At 43.7% G+C, this 12,955-nt stretch overlaps 1 protein-coding gene across 1 annotated transcript; it reads right to left on the bottom strand.

Annotated features, from left to right (window-relative positions):
• Nucleotides 1–511: 511 nt before the first annotated feature.
• Nucleotides 512–6,211, bottom strand: WNT8A (Wnt family member 8A). The gene is given in 7 exon segments (XM_045576748.1): nt 512–1,925; nt 3,717–3,859; nt 3,990–4,115; nt 5,468–5,606; nt 5,825–5,870; nt 5,872–5,910; nt 5,912–6,211. Coding segments are annotated over 7 exon segments (1,107 nt in total). The 5' UTR covers nt 5,980–6,211; the 3' UTR covers nt 512–1,379.
• Between the last annotated feature and the right edge of the window lie 6,744 nt (nt 6,212–12,955).

The following is a 12,955-nucleotide window of genomic DNA, read 5'->3' on the forward strand; positions in this document are numbered from 1 at the left end:
TGTGATAGTTTTAAAAGCACTGGAGTGGCCTTTCAAGGCACCAACTCATGGTGTCTATTGAGATGCCAACTTTCTTAATGGACATGTCACCTTCCTTTTCATTAAAAAAAAAATTATTTCCTGTTGGTATTTAAAAATAACTTAGGTGTGGCCTTTGCTGAGAGGGGAGACCCCCAAGGTGGAGATGCTCAGATTTAGGCGATCAGTTAAGCTCCTAAAACTCTTTTGGGGAGTCTACTCCTCCCCCAAAGATTGCAAGTGGAAGATATAGAAATGCAAATGAGGAAGGTAGAATCCACAACTTTCCTAGTCTCTTGCCCTGAGGCCCAGTTCCTTGGTGTACAGACACCCCAGGAAGCCAAAGTTAAGAGAGTAAACACACTTTGAATATGGTTCAAGTTCAAAGGGCATCCTTGTTCCTCAAGTTGCTTAGGTTGCATTAAAATAACACCTTTTAATCTGGGAATCTGGATTGGCCAGCTTCTCAGTCTCAATTTTATTATTTGTCAAACACTGATGTCAAGTGATTGGATAGTTCTGGTTTCTCCCTTAGCTTTGTGCATAATTGGTATACATCATTCCCTTTCTGATCTTAAGTTTTCCAAAGAGAGAAATAAAAGGTCTCAGCTGGATATACATTCTGGAAGCATTTATTGGAAAATAAAGTTGAGTTCTCAATCTGGGAGTAAAACAAAACAGAGTCGTTTTGCAGCTCTTTGCAGGGGAATTGTCTCTCTTGTGGGGGTTGTCTAGATAAGTTGTAGTCACCTGTCCACTTACTGGGACCATTATTACTTCTGCATGGTCCAAAGGTGGTTTCTGAGCTGGAAACGTCCTCAGTCATATTGGATCCTGGCTCCCCCAGGACTGGGTGGGAAGAAATTTCCAAAAGTGCATACACAGGTGAAAAACCCAACTACAAGCTTCCCACTAGGCAGGTATGTGGTTTCTGCTGTATTCATCTGCATGAACTTGTAGCTGGTCTTTTGGGAGCTAGCTAGAGTAGGGGAAGAATGCTGTTACTTTTTGCTTCCATTCCCTCTGGTTCTCAGCAGCACAGCTAGGTTGAACATGTTCTGAAACTTACAGGGAAACATTACTTTGAAGGCCCCTCTGGATATGAATACCAAACCAAATAACCTCCAAAAGTACAGGTACAAAAACCAGGAAGTAACTTGTGGGAAGATAAAATTAGGAGGCCCAGGTTTTAATTTCATACTCTGTTAAGAGTATGCTATATAATCTTGAGCCTCCATTTCCCCACGTATTGTAGATATCGAGACCAACCCTGTGATTTTCCAATCTTCTCTGTCCCAGAGAGAAGCTGTGTCCCCCTCCATTGTCATTCAATTGAACAAGTAAGTTTGTGCGGGGTGTTATCATGTGCTGCCCTTGCCTCGGGACCAAGCACTGCCTAGGGAGCGTGTGCAATAGAATTTGTTCACCACATGCTTACACTGGTCACACTTGACTATACAGCACCACTGGAATTTGCAGTTACAGCTGCTGATGGCCTCAGTTTTCCTCCCTTCCACCTGCAGGCCACACTCAGTGCACAGGCGCCTGCAGCTGTGTCGGTCCCACCTGGATGTGTTGTGGCTGTTCTGCAAACATTCCCGACCCTCTGTGCCATAGATGCCCAGACTGGAATTGCGGATACAGTAATTTGGTGATTCCTCTAAAAAGATCAGCTCAGCCTCTGCACTAGGAAGGAAGGCTTCTCTGGGTGTCCAGTGGCCCTCGGCACTGTTCCCAGCTCTTAGCTGGCGCTTAACCATTTCAATTTTCAGTGCTTGGTCATACTTGGCCTTTAGGAAGTCTCCTATCTCCCGGAAGTCAGCCAGCTGCATCCAGCATGTCTGGATGCTGCAGCTCCCCGAGATGCCGTGGCATTTGCAGGTCCTTTTCATTGTGGCTCTTACGGCCTTCACAGAAAGACAGAGAAAGAAAGTACAAGTGAGAGAATTGCTCTGGATAGGAAAGACCAAATTTTAGAGGATCCTTGGAATTACTTGGGGGAGCCCATGAAAAATATTTTTTCCTGTGTCCTACTTCAGATCTTATCAATTAGAATGTTCAAAGATTTAAGGGCCTTGGTATTAGTGAATTTATAAAGCTCCCCTGGGTTATTCTTAAAGAAAGGTAGGCAAGTGTTGAATCGATTATTGGAGTCAGGAAACCAAGGCTCCAGGCCCAAAATTCATCACTTATTGAGCTTGTTGCTTTACCTGCCCAACTGGAATAAGAATGATCCGGAAAGCACTTTGTAAATTATAAAGAAAATATGATCATTGACACTGATATTGTTTTGGATCTGGGGGCTATAGTATTTGTGGGGTCTGGATTTGTGTTCTGGGCCCTCTCCCAGAGGGAAGGAAGCTCCTGGAGTTCGAACCTCTACCCAAAGCAGTTACCCACATCCGTAATGTTTAAGACCTCTTCCCCTTGCCCTGGGCAACCAAGACATCTAGATATAGGTTCAAAGGGAAACTTCTATGCTCTTAGCTCTAAATCCAACTTGCTTCCAGATCTTAGTTCAGAATACCTAGCAGGGGTGGGAACATCTGGCTCATAAGCTGCATAAGTTCTGAAATCATTTGGTCTGGCCCTGCCAAGGCATTAGAGTGGAGTTAATGAAATGTTTGACCAAATATAGCAGGCTAATTTTAAAAAAAATAATTTTAAAAAAATAATATTTTAGCTGAAACCGGTTTGGTTCAGTGGATAGAGCGTCGGTCTGTGGACTGAAGGGTCCCAGGTTCGATTCCGGTCGGGGGCATGTGCATTGGCTGTGGGCACATCCCTGGTGTGGGGTGTGCAGGAGGCAGCTGGTCAATGTCTCTCTCTCATCGATGTTTCTGGTTCTCTATCGCTCTCCTCTCCCTTCCTCTCTGTAAAAAATCAATAAAATATATTTTTTTAAAATAATATTTGCCGAAATCGGTTTGGCTCAGCGGTAGAGTGTCGGTCTGTGGACTGAAAGGTCCCAGGTTCGATGCCGGTCAAGGGCATATACATTGGTTGCGGGCACATCCCCGGTAGGGGGTGTGCAAGAGGCAGCTGGTCGATATTTCTCTCTCATCGACGTTTCTAGCTCTCTGTCTCTCTCCCTTCCTTGCTGTAAAAAATCAATAAAATATATTTAAAAAATAATAATAACATTTTATTGATTTCAGAGAGGATGAGGGAGAGGGAGAGATAGAAACATCAATTATGGGAGAATCATTGATTAGCTGCCTCCTGCATGCCTCACACTGGGGATAGAGCCTGCAACCTGGGCATGTGCCCAGACTGGGAATTAAACTGTGATCTCCTGGTTCATAGGTCAGTGCTCAACCACTGAGCCATACCAGCTTGGCAAAGGACTAAAAATTTTAAGTCACTGAAGCAAGACTTTGATTCCGGGCTCTCAGAAACCTGCCTGTGGAGGAGCCAGAGCACCAGGTTTAGTGATAAGAGGACTAGATCCCAAAAGATCTGAGTTCATTGTCTGGCTATGATGCTTCTTAGTTATATTGACTTAATTAAGCCACTTGGCTTGGCCTTAACTAGGTTTGTTATCCAGAGAATGGGGTAACCATGTCAGTCCTGGCTGGGTAATGTGAGGCTGAAACATGGATATGAGATAGCTCTTGGTAAGTTGTGAAAAGCTGTACAGATATGCAGCTGTTGCCAATACTGAGTCTGATGGCTGACTGGCCAACTCCCATACCCACCAGCCTGCCTGCCCTGTTGTTGTGAAGATTCATCAGGGCTCTGGCATCCTTTCCCTTCTCCAGGCTGTCCACAAAGAGTTTGGAGATCCTTTCCCCAAATTCCACATTGTCGCTGCAGCCTCCCCAGATCCAGCCATGGCCTCCTATACACATGAAAAGAACAGTTCTGTGTACAGTTTCCTACAAAGTCCCAGGAGAAGAGTCATGGTCATCTTGGCAGGCACACAGCTCTGCACTCCTCTCCCCTTCCTCTCATTAGACAGCCCAACTTACCTGTTTTTCCATTTTTTGACTCATCACAGCCACAGCTTTCAAAGTCGCCCATGCTACAGTTCTTGGTGATGGTGTGCATGACTCCCGCAGAGCTGATAGCATGAATGAATGAAGTCTCCCTGGTGGCTTTGGAGAGAGAAAGGGTACTGGAAACTTGGACTCTGATGACCCAAAACAGAGGCCTTGGAAAAGCAATGCTGTTTCTCTCCCTTGTCTCCTGCCCCTTTTGAGTTTAAGAGGATGCTCTTGGACTTGAGAGAACAGTACATATCTGTTACTTCATTCAGGCAGAGATGAGCATCCCCACACTTTAGAGAAGGGAAGCAAAACCCAGAGATGAAAGAGTGATGGGACCAAGGCCACTTTCCTCATCAGCTGTGGTGTTGAGAGCAAGACTCTTCTTTCCAGAAGTCTAGCCTAGGCCTCTGGTCATGACCCACTGCTTTTGGACCTCTGGCATTGAGGACTCATGCCCTGAGGCTGTCTTAGTAAACCTTTTCTTCCTTCTGACATACAACTACAGCCCTGTAATAATAATAATAATGATCATAATGATCATAGCTACCACTTACTGAGCTTGTATCTTTTCTCTCTCTCTCTCTCTTTTTTTTAAATTCTCACCAGTGGATATTTTCCCACTGATTTTTAAAGAGAGTGAAAGAGAGAGGGAGCAACAGAGAGAAATATTGATATGAAAGAAACACATTAATTGGTTGCCTCCTGCACGCGCCCCGAACAGGGCCCAGCCAAGAAGGAGCCTGCAGCTGAGGTATGTGCCCTTGACTGGAATCGAACCGGGACCCTTTGGTCCACAGGCCGATGCTCTATCCACTGAGCCAAACTGGCTAGGGCATGAGCTTCTATCTTAACTCTTTATAAACATTGTCTTATTTCATTTCCATGCACTCCCCATTCTTTCTGTATACCCCACAGGGAGATATTTCTTTTTGTCTTCATCTTCTTTACTCCTTTCCCCAACTCTTCCCAGGCAACTCTTTATTATTCCTATATAAATGACTTTTATGCTGCACAGATACACATACAGGTGCAAACACATACCCCACCTGAGGCACATCTCAATGTAATCACTCAGCTTCTATGCTGTTGGGATTTTATGGTAGATGGGCAAATGGGATATTCCCTCACAAACGCAGTCTTTCCCCCATTTTTATTTCATTTAAATCAGTGCAAACATAGAAATATAAGCATGCATTTAAAAAAATAGCGTAATTACTATATTTGTACTAAATATATCATTCAATCCTTACAATGTTCCTGATAAGCTGGTCTTATGACAAAATAACAGAACTGGGGCTGAGAGAGGGGAAGTAACTTAGGTCACATAGCCAGGAAGTGGCAGGTCAACAGATCATTGATAACTTTTTCATTTCACTGTGCACATATATGCTACACATGCACACATACTGCAAGCCCACCTCCATGCACATATACCCCCTTGTACAGGTGCACAAACTTACCACCTCTCAGCCTGTTGTGAGTAGAGAGCTGGAGAGCATTTTCAGGGCAGTTCCAGCGTTCCCAAGCAAATTGGAACTTACACTCTTCAATGCCGCTCTGGGCACCCAGGGCCACACTGGTAGTGTAGGTCAGATAGGCCTTGCAAAGGGAAAAGGGCTATGAGCTTCAGCCCTGGCTCAGATAAGGTCATCTGGGGAGCAGCAGGCAGAACTCAAATGGGTTAGCTCTCCATGAAAGAACAATCATGGGTTCTTCTGGGTGAGGGATTCTGGCATTATCTCCCCTCCCCTCTTTTCCTTCCCCAAAAGAGATCCCTTAGGAAGCTGAATGGGTATAGAAGCCAGAGAGCATCCTACCTTGGGACCTGTTATCAGGAAATTGTTCACTGACCTGCCAAAGAGAAAAAGTGAGGCATTGGTGAACAGGGCTGAGATAATGGGGCTTCCATGGCAGGGAGGGTGGGGTGGGGGAAAGGACTTACCAGGCAGAGGCACTGAAAGTGGCAGAGCATATGCCCACAGCCACCCTGAGCATAAACAGGACCCCCATGGCCCTGCCCAGCCCTAGGGGACTAGAATCAGCCCACGGACAAGTCCAGAGAAAAAGTGAGGCGAGGGCAGGGTCTTCCTCAGTATATATGTGGGGAAATTCTGAATGGCCAAGAGGGGAAAATCAACAGCCCTTCTCATTTGTCCCTCGCTGGCAGGGCTGCAGGAGCCACTGGCCCAATGGGGGACCAGGGAGGAGGGACTCAGGCCAAAGCCTCAGAAACAGCCCCGCCCTACCTCACACCACTCCGCCCCTCCAGCCTTTCTTCCCTCCCAGGCTGACAGAGGGTCTGAAGTCTTTCCATACTCTGGAAATATCTTTCCTTTATAAATCAAACTTATGTCTCTTCCTGCTTGAGGGCTCATTTCTCAGAATCGTGTAGCCTGGAGAAGGAAGGGTTCCTAACCCTGAAGGTAGGTCACCTGTCCCTTGGAGCTTCAGTGCCCTTATCTGTCAATGAGACTCCACCCCTTACCCTGCCTTGCTCCCTAAGGTGTTAATAATTATGTACCCAACTAAGGGTACACTATTCCCCCCTCCTCCCTTATTGACTGTGAAGTCATGAGATTGTGGGACCAGGAAGCAGAAACACTGCAGAGATCACCTCTACAGCATTTCCTTCTAGCACATTCTACCAAAGTAAGCTCTAGTGAATTTCTTTCCTTACTAATAGGTCTATCATTTTGTATTTGAGAGTTAGATCTCCAGTTTGTTAGCTGTTTGTATCCATGGGAATCAACCTTTGGACCACCCAGAGCTGTATTTGAAAAGACTTTCTTTCTGATACCACTTTGTTTCAAGGACATCAGCCCCTTAAGCAGGAATCTGTCTTTTAGATTTGCTTAGTATTCTTAGTGCTTAAGATGATGCCTGGATGAATGAAAAATGACAGAACTGAAGGAAGGGAGGAAGGAAGGAAGAAAGGAAGGAAGGAAGGAAGGAAGGAAGGAAGGAAGGAAGGAAGGAAGGAAGGGCCTGAGGCACCGTTATGTTAGGTAGGACTGAAGATTACAGTGAAGGGGTAGATATTTTCTTCCTTGGTTGGTAAAGCACTTTCCTAAGGCTGGGGAAGGCAGACTAGAGAGATTCAGAGGAAAATACAAACAGGAAGTCACAGTCCTGACTCATTACCCTGTGCCCATGGGTTGCTTCCTAGCATCCCAGGCCTGATTGGATGAGAAAAACAGCTCAGAAATCCCCTCACCAAAGGGATTTCAGGGTGAGACATTTTATTTTTATTTTCCAGAACATTGCATTAGTTGGCTTTTAATTTAATTTTGTTTAAAATTGTTATTTATTGATCAATTTTAGAGAGAGAAACATCTCCACTAATTTACCCATGCTTTCTTTCTTCCTCTCTCTTTCACTCACTCGATAAATATATTTAAATATTTTATTGTATAGCTCTACCAAAATTTATTTATTTTTAATATATTTATATTGATTTCAGAGAATGATTGAGAGAAAGAGGGAGGTAGAAACATCATAGATGATAGAATAATTGATCAGCTGCTTCCTACATGTCTCCCACAGGGGATCAAGCCCACAACCCAGGCATGTGCCCTTGACCGGGAATCGAACCATGCCCTCCTGGTTCATAGGTCTATGCTCAACCAGTAAGCCATGTCAGCAGGGTTCAAAAACAAGTCCTCAGGTGAGGATTAAACAATATTTATTGTTTAATCCTCACCTGAGGACATGTTTTTTAAAATGATGAGAGAGAGAGAGAGAGAGAGAGAGAGAGAGAGAGAGAGAGAGAGAGAGAAACATTGATGTGAGAGAGAAACATGCTACTCACTGAGGGGTCAGATTAGGGTTAGAATTAGCCCTAGGGAAGTCCCCTCACATCCCTTGAAAGAGTTTTAGAAGTAACTCCAAATTCACTTTTTGTGTTTGATCCACTGGGTCTTATGCTTCTTTGTTCCCCATAGCACCTGGCATCTAGTTGGTACTCTATAAAAATATTCCTTTATTTTCTAGAAAGCAGAGGTGAAATTAGTATGCTTTTTGTGTGCAAACTTTGTGCTTGCTCCTGTGCAGATTCTCTAGAGATCACATAATGTTTTTAAAAGGAATTTAAGATATTAAGAGAATGCCTCTGCTCCAGGTATTGGGAGCCCTAAACTTTGGCCACTATTCTGTTGTGTGACCTTGGGCAAGCTATTAACTATTGTGTGGATTCAGTTTCTTCATCTGCAAAATTCGGGAGCAGGGAAAATGTTGAATGTTGAATGAACTCTAAAGATTTTCCCAACTCTCTTGCATGCTTTAATTCTAATTTTAGAATTTGCAGAATTTATTAATTCCAGAGGTGAGTGTAGGCCAGACATGGGGAAATATTCTCTTTCCTAAGTGTCAGAATGAGAATCATCTTAGTTAACTTTGAATCCTTCAGTTGGTTATCAAGATAGACCTGTAAGATAGATACCTGGAGGACAACCAATGCCTTCTTCATAGTCCTATAGGGTTCTGTCTACATAAGACCTCTGCTGAACTGTCCAAATCCTGCATTGTGGACAGAGGGGTTTCCTGGAAGGAGCGAAGAGCCAAAGACAGGCTCTACTATAGAGTCTACAGATCATTTGCAACCAAACTGTGCATTTATTTCCTTAACCCCAGCTCTACTATCTCATTAGTTGTTTTGTTAATTTACTAGAAGCTGGGTGCACAAATTCATGCATGGGAGTGGGGAGAGGGTCCGGCTGGCCTGCTCCAATCAGGGCTGATAGGCCCAGCCCAGCTCAGGGGAGCAGATGCAGGAGATTGGCTGGTGGGGCTGCTCCTGGCTCAACTCGGGCCAAACTCTTGGTCGAGGGGACAATTTGAATATTACCCTTTTATTATATAGGATTTTAGTTCATTAAATTTTTTTTTTTGATTTATAGAGAGAGAAGAAGAGAAAGGGAGAGAGAAACATCAATGATAAGAGAGAATCATCAATTGGCTGCTCTTGCACAACTCCTACTGGAGATTGAGCCCGAAACACAGGCATGTGCCCTACCAGGAATTGAACTCTTTGTTCATGGGTGGATACTCAACCACTGAGCCACACCACCAAGGCTCTCATTAGTTTGTTTTTTTAAAATATATTTTTATTAATTTCAGAGAGGAAGGGAGAGGGGAGAGAGAGATAGAAACATTAATGATGAGAGAGAATCATTGATTGGCTGACTCCTGCACATCCCCTACTCGGGATTGAGTCCACAACTGGGCATGTGCCCTTGACTAGAATTGAATCCAGGACCCTTCAGTTTGAAGGTGGACACTCTATCCACTGAGCCAAACCTGCTAGGGCTCATTGGTTTTTAAATGATGACCCAACTCTTGGTTTATCTCTTTCTGGAATGGAAATCTGAAATAAAGATTAGAGCAGAAGATGACAGTAGAGATAGAGTGCACCTGTGACAAGACAGACAGAATAGTGTCTCTGAACTAGTGGTGTTCTGATAAATGTTTAACAATTAGCTTAGTGTGACAGAAACCATAATTGGTAGTATTTACTAATTTTCATGGTGTGTTCTCATGATGGCTGATTCAAACTACCAATGTGGATTTAGGAAGAGATGAACAGTAGCACATCTTTATATAACATTTTTATCATATCATAAAATAATAGATGTAAGTAACTTTGAGTAATGTAAAATAATTAGAAAGTGATGAATTTTCTTTTTAAAATTCTCTATTGTTTAAAGTATTACGGTACTAGTACATATAAACTTCCCCACATTGTTCCCACCCCCCAGGACATGCCCTTTACCCCTGTCCATGGGTTATGCTTATATGCATGTATACAAGTCCTTTTATTGATCTCTCACGCTCCCTCCCGAAAGTGATGAATTTTCATTACTTATTATCTTTGTTTTTAATATAACTTACTTAATTGTAAGTTTATCTAAATAAATTTTTTCTCTTCGTTTAAAAAATATATATTTTATTGATTTTTTTACAGAGAGGAAGGGAGAGGGAGAGTTAGAAACATCGATGAGAAACATCAGTCAACTGCCTCCTGCACACCCTCTACTGGTGATGTGCCTGCAACCCAACCAAGGCACATGCCTTTGACCGGAATCTAACCTGGGAGAGAGAAACATGAATGATGCTCCATGAATCCGCTGGCTGATGATCCATCCACTGAGCCAAACTGGGTAGGGCAAATTTTTTCTCTTCTTTTTAAAATTGTTGACAGTGTTACAGATGTCCCCCATTTCCCAACCTTCCCCCCCCCCCACCTCCACTCAGCCCACACCCCTCCAAGGATTAATCCTCAACCAAGGATATTTTTCCATTGATTTTTAGAGAGAGTGGGAGACACAGAGAGAAAAACATTGATATGAGAGAGATGCATCAGTTGGCTGCCTCCTGCATGTGCCCCAACCAGAATCGAACTGAGACCCTTCAATCCACAGGTCGACACTCTAACCACTGAGCCAAACTGGCAAGGGCCAGTTTAGTTTTTAATAATGGCTGTGTTGCCGAAACTGGTTTGGCTCAGTGAATAGAGCGTCGGTCTGCGGACTGAAAGGTCCCAGGTTCAATTCCTGTCGAGGGCATGTACATTGGTTGCGGGTACATCCCCAGTAGGGGGTGTGCAAGAGGCAGCTGGTCAATGTTTCTAGCTCTCTCTCTCCCTTCCTCTCTGTAAAAAAATCAATAAAATATATTTAAAAAAAAATAATGGCTGTGTTTAAAAACCAGTTTGCAAAATTCCTGAAAATTTAGCAATCAGTTCCCTAAGCCAGGAGCCACCTCCCAGAACACCATTGGAGACCATTCATAGAAACAGTGTCTCAGCTGAAGGGTTCCATTTTGCAAGGAAGTAACTGAAGTGCAGGAGTTACTCAGGGTTACACAGTGAGTTGGTCCAAGAGAGCCTGGCTCCTACCATTCTGCTTTTCCCAGGACTGAAGAGTCTGCTGTGGTGAGGGCCCTAAGGTACTTAAACAAGGACAGTGTTGGGCAAACTAAGATGGCTGGTCACCTGTGATGATGATGGTGTGCATCCCAGGCCAATACTTCCGTTCCGAATGTGCACTTTCATCGAACTCCCCAAAGCCCGTTCCCCCACTTTTCTTTTTCAATATCCTCTAGGGCTTTGAGTCAGCAGAACAATTCTGGAGTCTGGGGGGGGAGGGGGGGGAGTATGGAGTGAGAGGGTGGAGAGTGGCTGGAGAATGCCAGAAAAGAGATAGGATTTCTGACTTTTTACACGACTCTGCTAATTAGATAAGAAGGCTGGGAAGCGGGAGAATGAGCCTCCTTGCATATTCTGCAGAGCTGTGACACTGAACAGAGCTCAGGAATTTTCATTCCTGGTCTCCACCCCTCCTCCCTGGAACCTTGTCTCTTCCGACCCCCTGGGGATACTTGATTCCCAGTCCAAATGCCTTAGCAGCCTGGGCTCCTGACCCTCTCTTTGGCCCTCAGTTGAGCTTTAATGACTTGCAAAGTTCCTCAGTGGTATGCCCAGAGAAGGAAGAGGAGAAACATTGTGTCCCTTTCAGACCCAGGGTTACTGTTGTGGGGAGAAGGCACTCCTGTGTGGAAAATGGGAACAGTTGGTGTCTGTTGAACACATGGGCCTGGAGGGCTGGGGTACATTAGAGGGGATGTCTGCAAGCCAAGACTAAATTTGTTTCATGTTCAAAGGTGTGTTTCCTTTATCAATCTGGAAGCTCCCCGGGGCTAGGCCTTGTCAATCCCAATTACTGGAGACTCTATCCAAGGATAGTAGCATTTCTCCCACCAGACCGAGCTGCCAGATAGCAGAAGCTACAACTTCACCATTAGCCTAGGAAGGTTTGGAGTTGGAGGGGCTCCTCCAAAGAGAGATATAAGTTGGCGAAAAACCCTTAATTATATCTTTTATTCTTCCTCCATTCTCAACTCCTATCTCTGGACACTGGATAGTGCACAGAAATTCCCAATTACTGATCCTTGATTGATCATTGGGAAAGAAAGTATAGTAATTATTGTAGGATTTTATTAGTTTTCAATTACCTATGCATCTATTTATTCATTCTAAGAATGTTTACCTATTGAGTTCAGGCCAGTACCCAATACTAATGGGTCTAAGATGAATTATCCTTAATTTATGTTTTTATCCTGAAGGAGTTCTCAGTCTGATAGAGACAGAAAATTATAAATAATTTATAATAATACTCCAGTGAGATACAGTACTCTGGAAAGGTTGGGGATGAGAGGGGGGAGCGGGTTTGAAAGTAATGAGACTATTCCTTGGAAGAAGACTTCTAATAGAGACCTGCCATCTGGTGGCAGCGAGTGGTACGAGAGGCTCTTTGTTGATGGGACGTGGGATTCAGTACTGTAGTTCCAGCCTTTGTTGAACCCCTGCCCAATGGGTAGCCAGCTCAAAGTTGGTGTTGTGGTCGATATACGGTAATGCTTCTAAGATAATATTGTCCTTGAAAAACTTGTGGATATAAGATATAATTGAGAAACTTATCAACCAAGCAACAAATACTTGATGTGCACACATGAATAAATAGGCTTTTAAAAAAGTATGTGATTCAGCCTCCTTAGCGCAGTAGGCAGAGCGTCAGTCTCATTAAAAAAGTATGTGATTTATGCTTGTTACCAAAAAGGATTAAATACACATAATGTAAAAAGTGAGAGTCTTTCCCTTGTAAGTAACCATTATGAATAGTTTTTTTTTTCTTGGCATATGTAATTTTATTGTATTGTATTTATTAATATCATTATTATTGTTGTTTATCCTCATCTGAGGATATTTTTCCATTGATTTTTAGAAAATGGTAGATGAGAGAGGGAAAGACACAGAGAAATATCAATGTGAGAGAAATACATCGATTGGTTGCTTCTTGTATGTGCCCCAAACAGTGCCCTGGGCCAAGGATGAACCTGAAACCAAGGTACATGCCCTTGACTGGAATTGAACCGAGACCCTTTGGTCTGCAAGC

The sequence above is a fragment of the Pipistrellus kuhlii genome, unplaced genomic scaffold, assembly GCF_014108245.1.
Source record: "Pipistrellus kuhlii isolate mPipKuh1 unplaced genomic scaffold, mPipKuh1.p scaffold_m20_p_8, whole genome shotgun sequence".
Lineage (NCBI taxonomy): Eukaryota > Metazoa > Chordata > Mammalia > Chiroptera > Vespertilionidae > Pipistrellus > Pipistrellus kuhlii.